At 43.3% G+C, this 19,509-nt stretch overlaps 1 protein-coding gene across 1 annotated transcript; it reads left to right on the top strand.

The window, feature by feature from the left end:
• Nucleotides 1-4,911: 4,911 nt before the first annotated feature.
• LOC110530566 (vang-like protein 2) lies at nucleotides 4,912-18,713 on the top strand. The gene is made up of 8 exons (XM_021613756.2): nucleotides 4,912-5,303; nucleotides 12,076-12,470; nucleotides 12,701-12,824; nucleotides 13,085-13,692; nucleotides 13,893-14,026; nucleotides 15,553-15,688; nucleotides 16,151-16,397; nucleotides 16,635-18,713. Exons 2-8 carry the CDS (start codon nucleotides 12,400-12,402, stop codon nucleotides 16,893-16,895), a joined length of 1,581 nt encoding a protein of 526 aa, XP_021469431.2. The 5' UTR covers nucleotides 4,912-5,303; nucleotides 12,076-12,399; the 3' UTR covers nucleotides 16,896-18,713.
• Nucleotides 18,714-19,509: the final 796 nt, after the last annotated feature.

Genomic DNA, 19,509 nt, shown 5'->3' with positions numbered 1-19,509 from the left:
CCCAGCCCTCATACCCGCAGGATGCCTTTTGGTAGGCTGTCATTGTAAATAAGAATTTGTTCTTAATTGACTTGCCTAGTTAAATAAAGGTACATTAAAATAAATACCCCATAATGTCAAAGTGGAATTGTTTTTTAAAATGTGTACTAATTAAAAATGAAAATCAAATGTCTTGAGTTAATAAGCATTCAACCCATTTGTTAAGGCAAACCTAAATAAGTTCAGGAAATGTGTTTAACAAGTCACATAAATTGCATGGAGTACCTCTGTACCCCACACACAATTATCTGTATGGTCACTCAGTTGAGCAGTGAATTTAAAATACAGATTCAACCGTGAAGACCAGGGAGGTTTTCCAATGCCTCCAGAAGGGCACCTATTGGTAAATGTGTAAAAAAAAAATAGAAATAAACAGGCATTAAATATCCCTCTGAGCATGGTGAGGTAAGCGAGAGAACAGCTCGTTCCTAGGGTGTGTGGGGTCCTTGATGAGGCCAATGGGGATTTTAAAACATTTAAGAGTTTAATGGCTGTGATAGAGGAAAACTGAGGATGGATCAACAACATTGTAGTTACTCCACAATGGTAATCTAATTGGGAATGAAAAGAAGGAAGCCTGTACAGAATTTTAAAAAATCCAAAACATGCATCCAGTTTGCAACAAGGCACTAAAGTAATACTGCAAAAAATGTGGCAAAGCAATTCACTTTTTGTCCTGAAAGCAAAGTGTTTGGGGCAAATCCAATACAGTACAGGAGTACCACTTCATATCTTCAGCATGGTGGTGGCTGCATCATGTTATGCGTATGCTTGTAATCGTTAAGGACTGGGTAGTTTTTTAGGATAAAAAAGAAAGAGAATGGAACTAAGCACAGACAAAATCCTAGAGGAAACCCTGGTTCAGTTTGCTTTCACCAGACACTGGGAGATTAATTCACCTTCCAGCAGGACAATAACCTAAATCACAAAGCCCAATCTACACTGGTGTTGCTTACCAAGACATTGAATGTTCCTGAGTGGCCAGGTTACAGTTTTGACTTAAATCTACTTGAAATTCTACGGCAATACCTGAAAATGGTTGTCTAGCAATGATCAACAACCAATTTGACAGAGCTTGAAGAATTTTGAAAAGAATAATGGGCAAATGTTGCACAATCCAGGTGTGGAAAACTCTTAGAGAGTTACCTAGAAAGCCTCACAGCTGTAATCGCTTCCAAAGGTCATTCAAACATGTATTGACCCAGGGGGTTGAATAGTAATCTAATCTAGGTATATTTGTTTGTTTTTTTACAGATGTTCAAATTTTTCCTCCACTTTGACATTACAGAGTATTCGGTGTTGATCGTTGACAAAAGAAATGACAATTACATCCATTTAATCTAATTTTGTAACACAGCAAAATGTGGAAAAAGTCAAAGGGTGTGAATATCTGAAGGCTTTGTATCTTTGATATTGGAGTTTAAGTCAGTGTTGCCAACTAATTTTCAGGGTAAGTTGCTAGAGGCAGGTTGATTTGTTGCTAAAAGTTGCATTGCGTGATAACGTAAAACTGCGTCATTACGTAGAATACACAATAACGTTACTCAAATTGACAGGCCATCTCACAAACTTTTCCAGATCGAGAGCATCCTGTCGGGCTGTATCACCGCCTGGTACAGCAACTGCTCCGCCCACAACCGTAAGGCTCTCCAGAGGGTAGTGAGGTTTGCACAACGAATCACCGGGGGCAAACTACCTGCCCTACAGGACACCTACACCACCCGATGTCACAGGAATTCCATAAAGATCATCAAGGACAACAACCACCCGAGCCACTGCCTGTTCACCCCGCTATCATCCAGAAGGCGAGGTCAGTACAGGTGCGTCAAAGCAGGGACCGAGAGTCTGTTAAAGACTGTTAAACAGCCACCACTAACATTGAGTGGCTGCTGCCATACATGTAAAAAATGTATCACTAGCCACTTTAAACAATGCCACTTAATATAATGTTTACATACCCTACATTACTAATCTCATATGTACAGTGCCTTGCGAAAGTATTCGGACCCCTTGAACTTTGCGACCTTTTGCCACATTTCAGGCTTCAAACATAAAGATATAAAACTGTATTTTTTTGTGAAGAATCAACAACAAGTGGGACACAATCATGAAGTGGAACGACATTTATTGGATATTTCGAACTTTTTTAACAAATCAAAAACTGAAAAATTGGGCGTGCAAAATTATTCAGCCCCCTTAAGTTAATACTTTGTAGCGCCACCTTTTGCTGCGATTACAGCTGTAAGTCGCTTGGGGTATGTCTCTATCAGTTTTGCACATCGAGAGACTGAAATTTTTTCCCATTCCTCCTTGCAAAACAGCTCGAGCTCAGTGAGGTTGGATGGAGAGCATTTGTGAACAGCTGTTTTCAGTTCTTTCCACAGATTCTCGATTGGATTCAGGTCTGGACTTTGACTTGGCCATTCTAACACCTGGATATGTTTATTTTTGAACCATTCCATTGTAGATTTTGCTTTATGTTTTGGATCATTGTCTTGTTGGAAGACAAATCTCCATCCCAGTCTCAGGTCTTTTGCAGACTCCGTCAGGTTTTCTTCCAGAATGGTCCTGTATTTGGCTCCATCCATCTTCCCATCAATTTTAACCATCTTCCCTGTCCCTGCTGAAGAAAAACAGGCCCAAACCATGATGCTGCCACCACCATGTTTGACAGTGGGGATGGTGTGTTCAGCTGTGTTGCTTTTACGCCAAACATAACGTTTTGTATTGTTGCCAAAAAGTTCAATTTTGGTTTCATCTGACCAGAGCACCTTCTTCCACATGTTTGGTATGTCTCCCAGGTGTCTTGTGGCAAACTTTAAACGACACTTTTTATGGATATCTTTAAGAAATGGCTTTCTTCTTGCCACTCTTCCATAAAGGCCAGATTTGTGCAATATACGACTGATTGTTGTCCTATGGACAGAGTCTCCCACCTCAGCTGTAGATCTCTGCAGTTCATCCAGAGTGATCATGGGCCTCTTGGCTGCATCTCTGATCAGTCTTCTCCTTGTATGAGCTGAAAGTTTAGAGGGACGGCCAGGTCTTGGTAGATTTGCAGTGGTCTGATACTCCTTCTATTTCAATATTATCGCTTGCACAGTGCTCCTTGGGATGTTTAAAGCTTGGGAAATCTTTTTGTATCCAAATCCGGCTTTAAACTTCTTCACAACAGTATCTCGGACCTGCCTGGTGTGTTCCTTGTTCTTCATGATGCTCTCTGCGCTTTTAACGGACCTCTGAGACTATCACAGTGCATGTGCATTTATACGGAGACTTGATTACACACAGGTGGATTGTATTTATCATCATTAGTCATTTAGGTCAACATTGGATCTTTCAGAGATCCTCACTGAACTTCTGGAGAGAGTTTGCTGCACTGAAAGTAAAGGGGCTGAATAATTTTGCACGCCCAATTTTTCAGTTTTTGATTTGTTAAAAAAGTTTGAAATATCCAATAAATGTCGTTCCACTTCATGATTGTGTCCCACTTGTTGCTGATTCTTCACAAAAAAATACAGTTTTATATCTTTATGTTTGAAGCCTGAAATGTGGCAAAAGGTCGCAAAGTTCAAGGGGACCGAATACTTTCGCAAGGCACTGTATATACTGTACTTGATACCATCTACTGCATCTTGCCTATGCCATTCTGTACCATCACTCATTCATATATCTTTATGTACATATTCTTCATCCATTTACACTTGTGTGTATAAGGTAGCTGTTGTGAAATTGTTAGGTTAGATTACTCGTTGGTTATTACTGCATTGTCGGAACTAGAAGCACAAGCATTTCGCTACACTTGCATTAACATCTGCCAACCATGTGTATGTGGCAAATAAAATTTGATTTGATTTCCTAGCCTCGGAGCAGTGGGAAGTTGGGAGGAGGTGCTCTTATTCTCCATGGACTTTACAGTGTCCCAGAACTTTTTTGAGTTTGTACTACAGGAAGCAAATTTCTGTTTGATAAAGCTAGCCCTAGCTTTCCTAACTGCATGTGTATATTTGTACCTAACTTCCCTGAAAAGTTGCATATCACGGGGGCTATTCGATGCTAACGCAGAACACCACGGGATGTTTTTGTGCTGGTCAAGGGCAGACAGGTCTGGAGTGAACCAAGGACTATATTTATTCCTGGTTCTACATTTTTTGAATAGAGCATGCTTGTTTAAGATAGTGAGATAGGCACTTTTTAAAGAACAACCAGGCATCCTCTACTGACGGGATGAGGTCAATGTCATTCCAGGATACCCCGGCCAGGTCAATTAGAAAGGCCTGCTCGCAGAAGTGTTTTAGGGAGCGTTTGACAGTGATGAGGGGTGGTTGTTTGATCGCAGACCCATTACGGATGCAGGCAATAAGGCAGTGATCGCTGAGATCTTGATTGAAAACAGCAGAGGTGTATTTGGAGGGCGAGTTAGTTAGGATGACATCTATGAGGGTGCCCGTGTTTAAGGATTTGGGGTTGTACCTGGTAGGTTCATTGATAAATTGATCATTTGTGTGACAGAGAGAATAGTTTTTGTGTCATTTAGAGGGGAAATGCATATATTTTAGCATTTGAGTCACTTTTCAAAAGTTGCTAAAAGTTCCAAATACATTTTTAAAGTAGCTAAATGTGTTGCTAGGTGCTGTTTGAAAAAAAAGTAGTCTGATAAAGCCAAGATAGTCTGAAAATTTGCCAAATCTAGCAACAAAATTTCTAAATTGGCATCACTGTTTTTTTTTGTTTTTTTTTGCATCACTGGTTTTGGTACTAGTTCTAAGTAGGATGTTACATGGGGGGTCTGAAGTTGGCTACGTCATCAGCCTTGAGGTTCCACAAAAAAAAGGAGTGGAGGAGGGGCAATGAATCGGGGGCGGGCCCCAGGGTACTACTGTTGAGTAGTATTTTGGGACATCTAAGCAGTTTTTCAGTGTGGATAGGTATAGAGAACAATGTTTGGACATCATTGACCATTGAAGTACAGGGGAAGACAAAATAAATAGGCGCTAGAGTCTCATGTTTCCGAAACAATAAGTATCTTATCGCTCGAGACCGCAGTTGCATGGAAGTTTAGAGAGGACCCCTGATCGGGCCTATTGTTATTTTCACCCTGGACACGTATCTACGGTATCTAACCAGATATCGGACGGTTCGTAGGGCTGAGTCCTGAGTCCCCAACAATTTGGGAGGAAGTAGCCTACCCTCATCGCGACGGCATGGAAACTAGACTCGGAGAGGATACATGGGTTCCAGCTTCGTGAGAATTTTCGCCGAAGGTTGGTGTTTATTTCAATGTGCATGATCCATTCATTCAGGGTTTTTTCTTTCGAAAAGAGGGTGAAAAGATTCGCCGACTGGAAATGTCAGTCTCGCCCCATTGTTTGCCCTAACCCTCATAATGGACGATGCTGATGTTGCATACAATTAGCATTTATAACTTGTTTTTCGTAGGTGAATCTTCGATTAACATATTTTGTTTGCTAGTTTATTGCTCATGTAGTAACAGGTTATTGTTTCATTCAGTCCTTTGTGGTTGTGATGTTTAATTATTAATAAACCTTCATGTTGGTCCCTGTTCCAAACAGGCTGGGCACGAAATGAGGCTGATGCATGCCAGTATGTTACGAATATAACTTGCTACAGTGTATCTGATTCAGCTGGTGGTTAAAGTACATGTTCTTAACATTGTTACAACATTGTAGCAAGGATTGCCCCCATTGTAACAAGATTGTAACATTGTAAAAAGGACTGTAGCTAGGCATGTAATAAATGTATTCTGCCGTCTAGAGATTAAAGTGAAACAGTATGTATGTAGACTACTGCAGCAGCTCAAATGCTGGTGCTTGTTTTACTTTCCGATCAAAGTAAACTACAAAAACTGGGCAGCAAGTAGCCTAGTGGTTAAGAGCTTTGGACCGGTTACCGAAAGGTCGCTGGTTCGAATCCCCGAACACACTAAGTGAAAATAATCTATATGTGTCCTTAAGTAAAGCTCTTAACCCTATTTGCTCATGTAAGTCAGAGTGTCTGCTAAATTACTAAAATGTACACAATTACAATGTTTTCAGTTGAAAGTTAGGTTAAAGTTAACTTTTGTGTTACACATAATGAAATCAAAATGGTCTTGTAAAATTATCAGAAGCTAATGAAAGTACAACAAATAACCAACTTTGCCACTGCAATCATCCAAAATATATAAACAAACAGCTGGCTACAATATTATTATTTTGTTAATTTTATGCCTACCTTTATCATGTAGTAATTGGCCACTAGCTTTTGCTTGGGCTACTGTAGAGTTCCCAATGCCCAGGCTATTGTCCCAGCTGCCGTGGCTCTCAAAATAAACAGGCCAACAAGTCATAGGCCTATAGATGAGGCGAAGTCAATGGTGACAGAGGCAAGACTTGGGACAGTGGTAACCTCTAACCCATGCATGGGCTTGAATATGGCTTATGGGCACAGCACAGTTTGTGTTTGGTAAATTGTCTTGCCCCTCTTCTATCAATCATAACAAGACTGCACTGTCCAGTCCATAATCTATTGATTTGGCCACACCCTATCTTCCACATTGTATTCTACACACACCAGCTCCACTTCATATCACATGGGCAGATTGGGCACAAAGGTTGAGAGTGCACAGTTGTCTGTTTTCCAGTGGGTTTTCTGGTGTTTTTGCAGCTAGCAGTAGGTGGGTGGGGTTTGAAATGGTGTGTGTGTGGCCCTCTCTCATACACTCTCTATCAATACCACTGGTGCTGGGCTTTGTACATTTATTTTCACAGTTGCCGTTTTTTCCTTCATATTACTCTGACATGAAGTAACATACCGCGTTGACACTGATCATTACTCTGACATGAAGTAACATACCGCGTTGACACTGATCATTATTCTGACATGAAGTAACATACCGTGTTGACACTGATCATTACTCTGACATGAAGTAACATACCGTGTTGACACTATGATCATTACTCTGACATGAAGTAACATACCGCGTTGACACTATGATCATTACTCTGACATGAAGTAACATACCGCGTTGACACTGTGATCATTACTCCGACATGAAGTAACATACCGCGTTGACACTGTGATCATTACTCTGACATGAAGTAACATACCGCGTTGACACTGATCATTACTCTGACATGAAGTAACATACCGTGTTGACACTGATCATTACTCTGACATGAAGTAACATACCGTGTTGACACTGTGATCATTACTCTGACATGAAGTAACATACTGTGTTGACACTGATCATTACTCTGACATGAAGTAACATACCGCGTTGACACTGATCATTACTCTGACATGAAGTAACATACCGCGTTGACACTGATCATTACTCTGACATGAAGTAACATACCGCGTTGACACTATGATCATTACTCTGACATGAAGTAACATACCGCGTTGACACTGATCATTACTCTGACATGAAGTAACATACCGCGTTGACACTGATCATTACTCTGACATGAAGTAACATACTGCGTTGACACTGATCATTACTCTGACATGAAGTAACATACCGCGTTGACACTATGATCATTACTCTGACATGAAGTAACATACCGCGTTGACACTATGATCATTACTCTGACATGAAGTAACATACCGCGTTGACACTATGATCATTACTCTGACATGAAGTAACATACCGCGTTGACACTGTGATCATTACTCTGACATGAAGTAACATACCACGTTCACACTATGATCATTACTCTGACATGAAGTAACATACCGCGTTGACACTATGATCATTACTCTGACATGAAGTAACATACCGCGTTGACACTATGATCATTACTCTGACATGAAGTAACATACCGCATTGACACTGTGATCATTACTCTGACATGAAGTAACATACCGCTTTGACACTATGATCATTACTCTGACATGAAGTAACATACCGCGTTGACACTATGATCATTACTCTGACATGAAGTAACATACCGCGTTGACACTGTGATCATTACTCTGACATGAAGTAACATACCGCATTGACACTGTGATCATTACTCTGACATGAAGTAACATACCACGTTCACACTGATCATTACTCTGACATGAAGTAACACACCGCGTTGACACTGATCATTACTCTGACATGAAGTAACATACCGCTATGACACTGATCATTACTCTGACATGAAGTAACATACCGCGTTGACACTATGATCATTACTCTGACATGAAGTAACATACCGCGTTGACACTGTGATCATTACTCTGACATGAAGTAACATACCGCGTTGACACTGATCATTACTCTGACATGAAGTAACATACCGCGTTGACACTGATCATTACTCTGACATGAAGTAACATACCGCGTTGACACTGTGATCATTACTCTGACATGAAGTAACATACCGTGTTGACACTGTGATCATTACTCTGACATGAAGTAACATACCGCGTTGACACTGTGATCATTACTCTGACATGAAGTAACATACCGTGTTGACACTGTGATCATTACTCTGACATGAAGTAACATACCGCGTTGACACTGTGATCATTACTCTGACATGAAGTAACATACCACGTTCACACTGATCATTACTCTGACATGAAGTAACATACCGCGTTGACACTGATCATTACTCTGACATGAAGTAACATACCGCGTTGACACTGATCATTACTCTGACATGAAGTAACATACCGCGTTGACACTGTGATCATTACTCTGACATGAAGTAACATACTGCGTTGACACTGATCATTACTCTGACATGAAGTAACATACCGCGTTGACACTGTGATCATTACTCTGACATGAAGTAACATACCGTGTTGACACTGTGATCATTACTCTGACATGAAGTAACATACCGTGTTGACACTGATCATTACTCTGACATGAAGTAACATACCGCGTTGACACTATGATCATTACTCTGACATGAAGTAACATACCGCGTTGACACTATGATCATTACTCTGACATGAATTAACATACCGCGTTGACACTGATCATTACTCTGACATGAAGTAACATACCGTGTTGACACTATGATCATTACTCTGACATGAAGTAACATACCGCGTTGACACTGATCATTACTCTGACATGAAGTAACATACCGCTTTGACACTATGATCATTACTCTGACATGAAGTAACATACCGCGTTGACACTGTGATCATTACTCTGACATGAAGTAACATACCGCTTTGACACTATGATCATTACTCTGACATGAAGTAACATATCGTGTTGACACTGTGATCATTACTCTGACATGAAGTAACATACCGTGTTGACACTGATCATTACTCTGACATGAAGTAACATACCGCGTTGACACTATGATCATTACTCTGACATGAAGTAACATACCGCGTTGACACTATGATCATTACTCTGACATGAAGTAACATACCGCGTTGACACTGTGATCATTACTCTGACATGAAGTAACATACCGCTTTGACACTATGATCATTACTCTGACATGAAGTAACATACCGCGTTGACACTATGATCATTGTTTCTGTTTGGACTTTGCCACTCCCTCAAGCAGTTGGTGAAAGTTTGGATTTGATTTAATAAAAATGGTTTTGAAGGGTCTCTCTGTGTGGGCATGTAGTTAGGTGTATATCACCTCCCCTGCTTATATTCACCAAGCGCCATTAAAAGATTAAGCTTTGTGAGAGCGGAAGGAGATGGTGGTGTCATTTGTCAGGCATGTGTGCTGTTATGGTAGTCTAGGTAATGGTGTAGGATCATGTGAAGAGAGAGATGTACTCAGAGAAGGCAAGGCATCTATGATACTCACTATGAAGCAGCGAGACGTGCATAGTAGTAATACACTGTCAGGAAAGCCCTTGTCTGACTGGATCATCATCTTTTTAAAATAAAGGTTAAATATAAAATTAATATTTTAAGAGACTAAGGTTCAATGAGACTACCTATTAAAATAAATAAATATGGGCCTCCCGAGTGGTGCAGTTGTCTAAGGCACTGCATCGCAGTTCTTGAGGCGTCACTACAGACCCGGGTTAGATCCCGGGCTGTGTCACAACCGGCCTTGACCGGGAGTCCAATAGGGTGTCGCACAATTGGCCCAGTATCGTCCGGGTTAGGGGAGGGTTTGTCTGGGGGGGCTTTACTTGGCTCATCGCGCTCTAGCGACTCCTTGTGGCGGGCCGGGCGCCTGCGTGCAGCTGGCTTCCAGGTTTAGTGGGCGGGTGTTAGTTCCACGGTTTGGCGAGTCATGTTTCAGATAGACATGTTTCAGCGAGCCCCTTGGAGAGTTGCAGCATTGAGACAAGATTGTAATTGAAATTGGGAGGAAAATAATAAAAACAATTTTTGTGTGTATATATCTATATATAATACGACTACAAGGCCAGATTAGGCTGCTAAAAGTGAATTGGGTTGATTTGGTACTGGGCTTGCTTGTGTAAGGATTTTCTACAAGCACAGGCAGGTGAATCTGACAGCTTTCTATGTTTGTTTAGATTGCTACGGTATGGTTGGCCTCAGCCGAGTATTTAGAGAGTTGGGCCATTTTTTATTATTTTTTTTATATTGTTGCAATTCTAGACATTCAGTTATACCATTATTTAAATATTCCACATGTTATGTTAACAAGGCGCTAACATGGCTGCCACAGAATGTTGGAGTGTCATGTTAATGCATCATAATGCAGAAACCTCAATGGCCCAACTCTCTAATTACGTGGCTCTGGTTAGCCTTTATGACATGATGATGTGGTTGAGTGAGGTTGGCGTTAGTCACGTGAGGAGTCACCCCCACCACCCGCACAGTTAATTAACTGGGTCACAAGACACACAGGGTTGAATAGGGAAAGGAAACTCTATCTAGGCCTATACATCTCTCCAGCAGACCACACCTTGATGGATCAGGTGTTCATCATATCCCCAGTATCAAGCAGACAGCCTGGTCTGTCCTTGGGGGATCAAGTCCAGATCACGGGAATACTAACAGCAAGCTGGGATGAGCATGTCTTCTCCCTGCCCCTCACTATGTAGTGTAGCCTACCTTGTCTCGAATTTCAGGAGTGTGCCTATACATTAAGCATACATTTTTCCCCACATCCTTTACACAGCACCTCCATAGAGACTGATTAATAGATTGTGTTTCTTTTCAGCATGCGATGGTAGCTGAAGTTCAGCACATGCTCTGGGGCTCATATGTTTTTATTGGTGTGTACAAAGGCTGTGTTTATTAGCATAAACAGTGGGGCACTCTACTAAGATGAGGTTTATGTCAACTTGTGCAAGCAGACACACACATACTTTTACATTTTTTATGGAAGGAGGGAACTTGAGAATATAATGGTATTTTGGTGGAGTTGTTTAATTGAATGCCTTGCATGGCTATGACTTACAATCGCCCCACATGTGACAAATCAAGCTCTCCAATTAACATCAAGCTCTCCAATTAACATAGTGCCCATATCAATTAAGCATGTGACAAGACAGTCACACAAACACTTGTATTTATTTGGCATTTTCCTCAGGGTACGAGAGGGTCAGGTCAGGTTCCCATGGAAACTGTCAACCTCAAATCCCCTCCAGCTGAACACCCTCTTTCATCACCATGGCAGCGGAGAGGCCCTGTTACCCAGGGGACCAAGGGAGACCAAGAGGGAATGTGAGATGGGGAAAGAGGGAGAGGTCAAATAAGTTTGTGAAAACACAGTAATCCAATGTGGCTGCCATTGTATCGGATCTGTAGGCTTTCCAGAACCTCATCTCACTGCAGTCTTATGGCCTGTAGAACTACGCTCACGTGAGGACCAACCTTCCCTGAGATCTGAAGGCTTATCTTTACCCCTAGAGCTAACATATTTTAGCTCAATTGGCTAACGTCGTCTTGAGTTGCACAGACAGTTGGGGTCAAATACCAAGAAACTGGTTGGTTTTAAACACCACAGCTTAGGGATAGGAGTTGGTTTTAAACACCACAGCTTAGGGATAGGAGTTGGTTTTAAACACCACAGCTTAGGGATAGGAGTTGGTTTTTGTCACTAATTCTACCCCTTTTCTCCTCTATTTCAGGACCTGTCCACTTCAACACCCGCATCCTATACTCCCAACCATCATATATTTTTACCCCCCCCTGTCTAGTCTAGCTTTTCTTCTCCTTCCCTCCTTTCTCTAGTCCATCGTTTCCCTGATTCCCTCTATCTGGTGGGCTCTTCTACCTCTCCCTGTCCTCCGGCCTCCAAAATAGATTCCTTCAGGAGTAAGGTTGACCTGCTGAAGCTGCCTCTGGCCCTGTCCACCAAGTCCATCTCTGAGCGCAAGAGCCAGCTGGGCGGAGCCAGGGAACAAGCCACGGGGGGAGGAGGGGCCCACAAACCCTGCCCACCGACCCGCGACATGGACAACGAGTCACAGTACTCGGGCTACTCCTACAAGTCGTCCCACTCCCGCAGCTCCCGCAAGCACAGGTACCAGAAGGGTGGTCACAAATGCCCCAAAAACACACAAGCGTGCACGCACACTGTAAACACTGAGATCAAAGGCATGTGTGTAATACACATCGATCAAATAGTCAATGGGCACATTGATGGGCAACCACACGCACAGATCACACATGTACCCCCAGGCTTCGGTCACACAATGACATGGGCTTAACACGCTGACATAATTGTGTGGTTGCCCTGTTTCTGTGCTCCAGGGATCGGAGGGACAGGCATCGCTCCAAGAGCAGAGACGGCAGCAGCCGTGGAGACAAGTCTGTGACCGTCCATGCCCCTGGGGAGCCACTGCTAGATGCAGAATCCACCCGCGGAGATGACCGGGTCAGAATCACAACCTACTCTCCAACCCCTCTACATCTCAAAATCCTTATCTCATAATAGGGCCAGAGGTTTTCCTGACCATGTGACCTAAGCAGGAAAAACTCAGATCATGTTATGTGGTCAGAATAACCTCAGGGCCCCAGTCATCTTCCCTACCCATCCAAATCTCAACATCTCTATCCTCTCATATCTCTTTAAAGCCCCCTTTCCAATCTCTCCTGTACGTTTACATTATCTCCTGTCTCTGTTCCTCTCTGTAGGATGACAACTGGGGTGAGACCACCACTGTGGTCACAGGCACATCAGAACACAGCGTTTCCAACGAGGACCTGACACGCGTCTCCAAGGAGCTGGAGGAATCGTCTCCTCTGGAATGCAAGCGCTTCCTGGGGCCTGTGCTGGGCGGCTGCCTGGGCCTGTTCGCCCTGTTCACCCCCCTGGCCTTCCTGGTCCTTCCCCAGCTGCTGTGGCGTGAGGCCCTGGAGCCCTGCGGCACGCCCTGCGAGGGTCTATACGTCTCTCTGGCCTTCAAGCTCCTGGTGCTCCTCATCTCCTCCTGGGCGCTGTTCCTGCGCCCTCCGCGCGCCACCCTGCCCCGCTTCTTCGTCTTCCGCTGCCTGCTCATGGTGCTGGTGTTCCTGTTCGTGGCGTCCTACTGGCTGTTCTACGGCGTGCGCGTGCTGGAGCCCCGGGAAAGGGACTATAGAGGCATCGTGGAGTATGCGGCGTCGCTGGTGGACGCGCTGCTCTTCATCCAGTACCTGGCCCTGGTGCTACTGGAGGTCAGACACCTGCAGCCTGCCTTCTGCCTCAAGGTGGTGCGCACCACAGACGGGGCTAGCCGCTTCTACAACGTGGGACACCTCAGGTCAGTCTGTGCTGTCTGTGTGTGACTGTAGTGTGTCAGGATGAGGATGATCATTACTGACACAATGATAAAGATTATGATGACGATGGATCTCACAATGATGATGGTCCATCCTGTCATGGTTTTACACAGGGCAATTATGTACATTATAGCTGTTTCTGCATGCTCAATGTGATGCTGATGGTGTCTGTGTGTTCCAGTGTCCAGAGGGCAGCAGTGTGGGTTCTGGATCAGTACTACAGGGACTTCCCTGTCTACAACCCTGCCCTGCTCAACCTGCCCAAGTCTATCCTCTCCAAGAAGATGTCTGGATTCAAAGTCTACTCTCTGGATGGTAAATAGCACTGTATACTACTTACTTTCTCTACCTCATCCCTCTATCCATCCATTCATCCACCAACTAACCAACCCCTACCTCACTCCATTCATCCACCAACTAACCAACCCCTACCTCACTCCATTCATCCACCAACTAACCAACCCCAACCTCACTCCTTTGATCCACCAACTAACCAACCCCTACCTCACTCCATTCATCCACCAACTAACCAACCCCAACCTCACTCCATTCATCCACCAACTAACCAACCCCAACCTCACTCCATTCATCCATCCACTGACTGATGTACAGTGGGGCAAAAAAGTACTTAGTCAGCCACCAATTGTGCAAGTTCTCCCACTTAAAAAGATGAGAGGCCTGTAACCTCAAACAGTCACACTCCAAACTCCACTATGGCCAAGACCAAAGAGCTGTCAAAGGACACCAGAAACAAATTGTAGACCTGCATCAGGCTGGGAAGACTGAATCTGCAATAGGTAAGCAGCTTGGTTTGAAGAAATCAACTGTGGGAGCAATTATTAGGAAATGGAAGCCATACAAGACCACTGATAATCTCCCTCGATCTGGGGCTCCACGCAAGATCTCACCCCGTGGGGTCAAAATGATCACAAGAACTGTGAGCAAAAATCCCAGAACCACATGGGGGGACCTAGTGAATGACCTGCAGAGAGCTGGGACCAAAGTAACAAAGCCTACCATCAGTAACACACTACGCCGCCAGGGACTCAAATTCTGTTATATTTTGGTAAAAACTCAACTCGTTGTGTTTGGAGGACAAATAATGCTGAGTTGCATCCAAAGAACACCATACCTACTGTGAAGCATGGGGGTGGAAACATCATGATTTGGGGCAGTTTTTCTGCAAAGGGACCAGGACGACTGATCCGTGTAAAGGAAAGAATGAATGGCGCCATGTATCGTGAGATTTTGAGTGAAAACCTCCTTCCATCAGCAAGGCCATTGAAGATGAAACGTGGCTGGGTCTTTCAGCATGACAATGATCCCAAACACACCGCCCGGGCAACGAAGGAGTGGCTTCGTAAGAAGCATTTCAAGGTCCTGGAGTGGCCTAGCCAGTCTCCAGATCTCAACCCCATAGAAAATCTTTGGAGGGAGTTGAAAGTCCGTGTTGCCCAGCAACAGCCCCAAAACATCACTGCTCTAGAAGAGATCTGCATGGAGGCATGGGCCAAAATACCAGCAACAGTGTGTGAAAACCTTGTGAAGACTTACAGAAAACGTTTGACCTCTGTCATTGCCAACAAAGGTTATATAACAAAGTATTGAGATAAATCTTTGTTATTGACCAAATACTTATTTTCCACCATAATTTGCAAATAAATTCATTAAAAATCCTACAATGTGATTTTCTGGATTTGTTTTTCTGATTTTGTCTGTCATAGTTGAAGTGTACCTATAATGAAAATTACAGGCCTCTGATCTTTTTAAGTGGGAGAACTTGCACAATTGGTGGCTGACTAAATACTTTTTTGCCCCACTGTATATGTCTTGATCCACAGAGAACAGCACCAATAACACCAACAGTCAGTCCCGGGCCATGATTGCTGCTGCAGCCCGCAGGAGAGACAACTCTCACAGTGAGTATTACTACGAGGAGGCCGAGCTGGACCACAGGTGCCGCAAGCGGAAGGCCAGGTAAGGGGGACAACATCCTGTTTCCGATACATTTCTATTAATGTTAATGTTTATGTTCAGTGAATTTTGTTATGAACGTTGCTAGAGAATGACCAGTCCCTTTCATAGTGTATTTCAGGCACACATGATGACTGATGACACTATCCATTAAGCTCTCCTGTATCATGATTTTTTTTTAAAATTATAATAATAATAAAATATTGAACCTTTATTTAACTAGGCAAGTCCATTAAGAACAAATTATTATTTACAATGACGGCCTACCCCGGCCAAACTCGGATGACACTGGGCCAATTGTGCGCCGCCCTATGAGATTCCCAATCACGGGCGGGTGTGATGCAGCCTGGATTCGAACCAGGGACTGCAGTGATGGCTCTTGCACTGAGATACAGTGCCTTAGACCGCTGCACCACTCGGGAGCATGATGATGGTGATCATAATGATGATTGTTGTGGTGTCCAGGCTGGTAGTGGCAGTGGAAGAGGCCTTCACCCACATCAAGCGTCTCCAGGATGATGACCCCGCAGCATCGTCCCCCAAACACCCACGTGAGGTGATGGACCCCCGGGAGGCGGCTCAGGCCATCTTCGCCCCCATGGCCAGAGCCATGCAGAAGTACCTGAGGACCACGCGCCAGCAGCCCTACCACAGCATGGAGAGCATCCTCACACACCTGCAGTTCTGTATCACTCACAACATGACTCCCAAGGTGAGAAACAACGTATCACGTTCACTTGTCTATAATGTATAACCTGCAAAGAGAAGGGATACATTGTGTCACTTCCTGGGTATAATGTTACAACAGCTTTTGGGATAAATAGCATGCATTTGATCAGATCTACAATTCAAACAGTCACTTGTGTTTAACTACTCATCTACTCTGTACCCATTCACAGGTCTTCCTCACTAAGGTTGATTTTGAAAGGCTGTATTTTTGTCTTTTCAGGCTTTCCTAGAGCGTTACCTCAGCCCGGGCCCTACCTTGCAGTACCAGCGCGAGAACGGCAGGGGGCGCCATTGGACTCTAGTGAGCGAGGAGCCGGTGACCTCTGCCCTGCGTCACGGTCTGGTCTTCTCCCTGCGCCGCCTTGACTTCTCCCTGGTCGTCACGGTGCAGCCCCTCCCCTTCCTGCATATTGGTGAGGAGTTTATCGACCCCAAGAGCCACAAGTTTGTGATGAGGCTACAGTCGGAGACCTCTGTGTAGAGGGGGTCAGTGGAGGCCCCTCATCCTATTGGGATACGCAGGGTGCTAGATCATGTAATCTCATATTGAACCGTTGTCATGGATGTTAACAGAATGTGATGAAGCTACAATCTTCCATAGAAAGAAGATGGATGCCTTGACCATGTCTTTATGATACACTGTAAAATTCCCTTGTTTTTCCAAAGGGAGCATTGGCCTACATTTATTCTCATGAATAACAGCAATTTTTTCTACTTTGACTGTAACCACTGGAATACATCACTGTGTAGTAGACTCGTCACTTAAAGATCACTATCTGACTGCCAGAGGGTCATGGCTAGAATGGATACAGCTTTTGTCAAATTAACATCAAAAGTTGCATTTTAGCTAACCCTTAACCTAATTATCTTAACCTGGTACATTAATTCTCCTAACCTGCTACGAAAAGTCAACCTAACGTTAATTTCACAAAAGCTGGATCCCTTCTAGCCATGACCCCGTTAGAGGGGCTCTGTCATGTCTTACAAAATGTCCAATCAGAGTACAACTCTCAAAGGTGGCAGGCAGGCTGACGGTTAAAAGCGTTGGGCCTGTAACCAAAAGGTTGCTGGTTCGAATCCCGAGCCGACCAGCTGGGAGATCTGTGCCCTTGAGCAAGGCACTTTACCATAACTGCTCCTGTAAGTCACTCTGGATAAGAGTGTCTGCTAAATGACTAAAATATAAGTCAGCTGACTGCAAAGTTGGTATACTGCTTCTACTCATTGCCAGTGTGTTGTGCTTGAAGTGATGACTAGGCCTGTTTTATATAGGGTGTGACTTTTTTATATTACTGAATGTATACGTATTGAGTTAAGGTTTTTCTTCTTGCCTGTAGGCCAACTGTCTTCATCTGTTTGGGAAGGAACTACATTCCTGAGCTTGTTGTACCTGAGACTGTATGTTGTAAGGAGTCATATATTCTGTGTATATGTGGCTCTCATTTCATTTTATGCTTGCCTTTTTACACACGTTATCATGATTTTGGTAACATTGAATGAGGAAATCTGAGAATACATCCCTGCCTTGGGACAGCTTTCTCAGACAGACTGTCCTGAATAACCTGTAGTTCAATTAAGCTTTTTTGAACGGACTCCTCTTGTCTTTACCCTGTGTCCACTGTCCTCCATCCATCTCCCTCTGACCAGGAACATGTGATTGTATCCTCACTGCAAGTCCTCTGCAGTTGTAGCAAATCACCAGATTGTGCCACATATTAAAACGAGCACAGTATGATTGCGGCATCCAACAGCCTTACCCATGTGTGAACTACAAAACGCTTTCCGGTCATCTCTGGCAAAGAACCACTTCTCTGACCACTAAACTTCTCGGTTCTAACCAAGACATACTGTAACTGGCAGCCTGGTGTTGAGACTTGAACTGCTCCAAACTGTTGTCTACCTTCTTTTGGACAACTGAGCCACTATGATTGCCAGTCATTTTAATTCAAGCAGAAATGCCCTTCATTTCTGTGAGAACAACCAATGAAACAAAGTTCAGAACTAGTTGACATAACTGACGAGAACATCTGGATGACAGAACGCAAATGGTTGTTCCAGTTTTTTATGGATTCTAGAATTTAGGGTTTAGGTACATTTTATATGATGAGCTTGTTTGTTTCTTTTTTTTTTAAAGATGCCTAAGTTATAATGCAATTCAATAAAAATTAAACATTTACTTTTGGAAAAGAGGACAGCTTGTACACGTGTACATTTGACTTGCATTGTTTATTTTATTAATAATAGTAGCTTGTATAGTGTGCTAGATGTTTTTGACATTATTAAACCATTTTCCTGTGCACCCGTTCTCTCTCTCTCACTCCTTTTTCTCACACACACCCGAGTTGTGATTGTGTGAAGCCCTGTCTGTCATTTTCCTAGCCTCATATTACTAGACTGATTACTGCTGAAATCTGTGTTGTGGAACAGAATGTAATCTTGGGAGAGTTCCAGATAGTTGTAAGAGGTTATCATTATCCTGCCCTGTTAGCAAAAAGAGTATGGTAAGCCTACTGATTAGAAGATGATTAAAGACTTAATGGAATATGTGAGGTCTTTAAACAAGGAACAATCTACAGTATATCTAATCCCTGATCTCAGGGCTCCTTCATAATTCAGAGAAGGATAAAAAATAATTCAGATTGAGTTTAAACTTCCCTTTCTTACCTAAAACATTTTTTTTCCTGATCAGTTCCATTGTATTTTTTGTGTGTGCACAGTACCCCATTATTCAATTTAATATAGCTCTTAAGCTAAAGCTACTTCAAACTGCACATTGGCAGTTTGAAGTGACTCATCCTATTATTTGGCATTTCTGATTTGAATCTGTTAAATTTCCTGTGGTCTGAACAGTCAAAAAGAACATGGAATAGGAATTTCCAGAGACAAATCTGATACAGTTTCAACTGAACTGCCTGCGGCTATGGAACCTTGACCTGTTCACCGGATGTGCTACCTTGTCCTGGACCTGCTGTTTTCGACTCTCTACCGCACCTGCTGTCTTGAACTCTGAATGCTCGGCTATGAAAAGCCAACTGACATTTACTCCTGAGGTGCTGACCAACCACTGTAATTATTATTATTTGACCCTGCTGGTC

The sequence above is a fragment of the Oncorhynchus mykiss genome, chromosome 8, assembly GCF_013265735.2.
Source record: "Oncorhynchus mykiss isolate Arlee chromosome 8, USDA_OmykA_1.1, whole genome shotgun sequence".
NCBI classification, from domain to species: Eukaryota; Metazoa; Chordata; class Actinopteri; order Salmoniformes; family Salmonidae; genus Oncorhynchus; species Oncorhynchus mykiss.
This window is presented reverse-complemented; position numbering and strand designations above follow the sequence as displayed.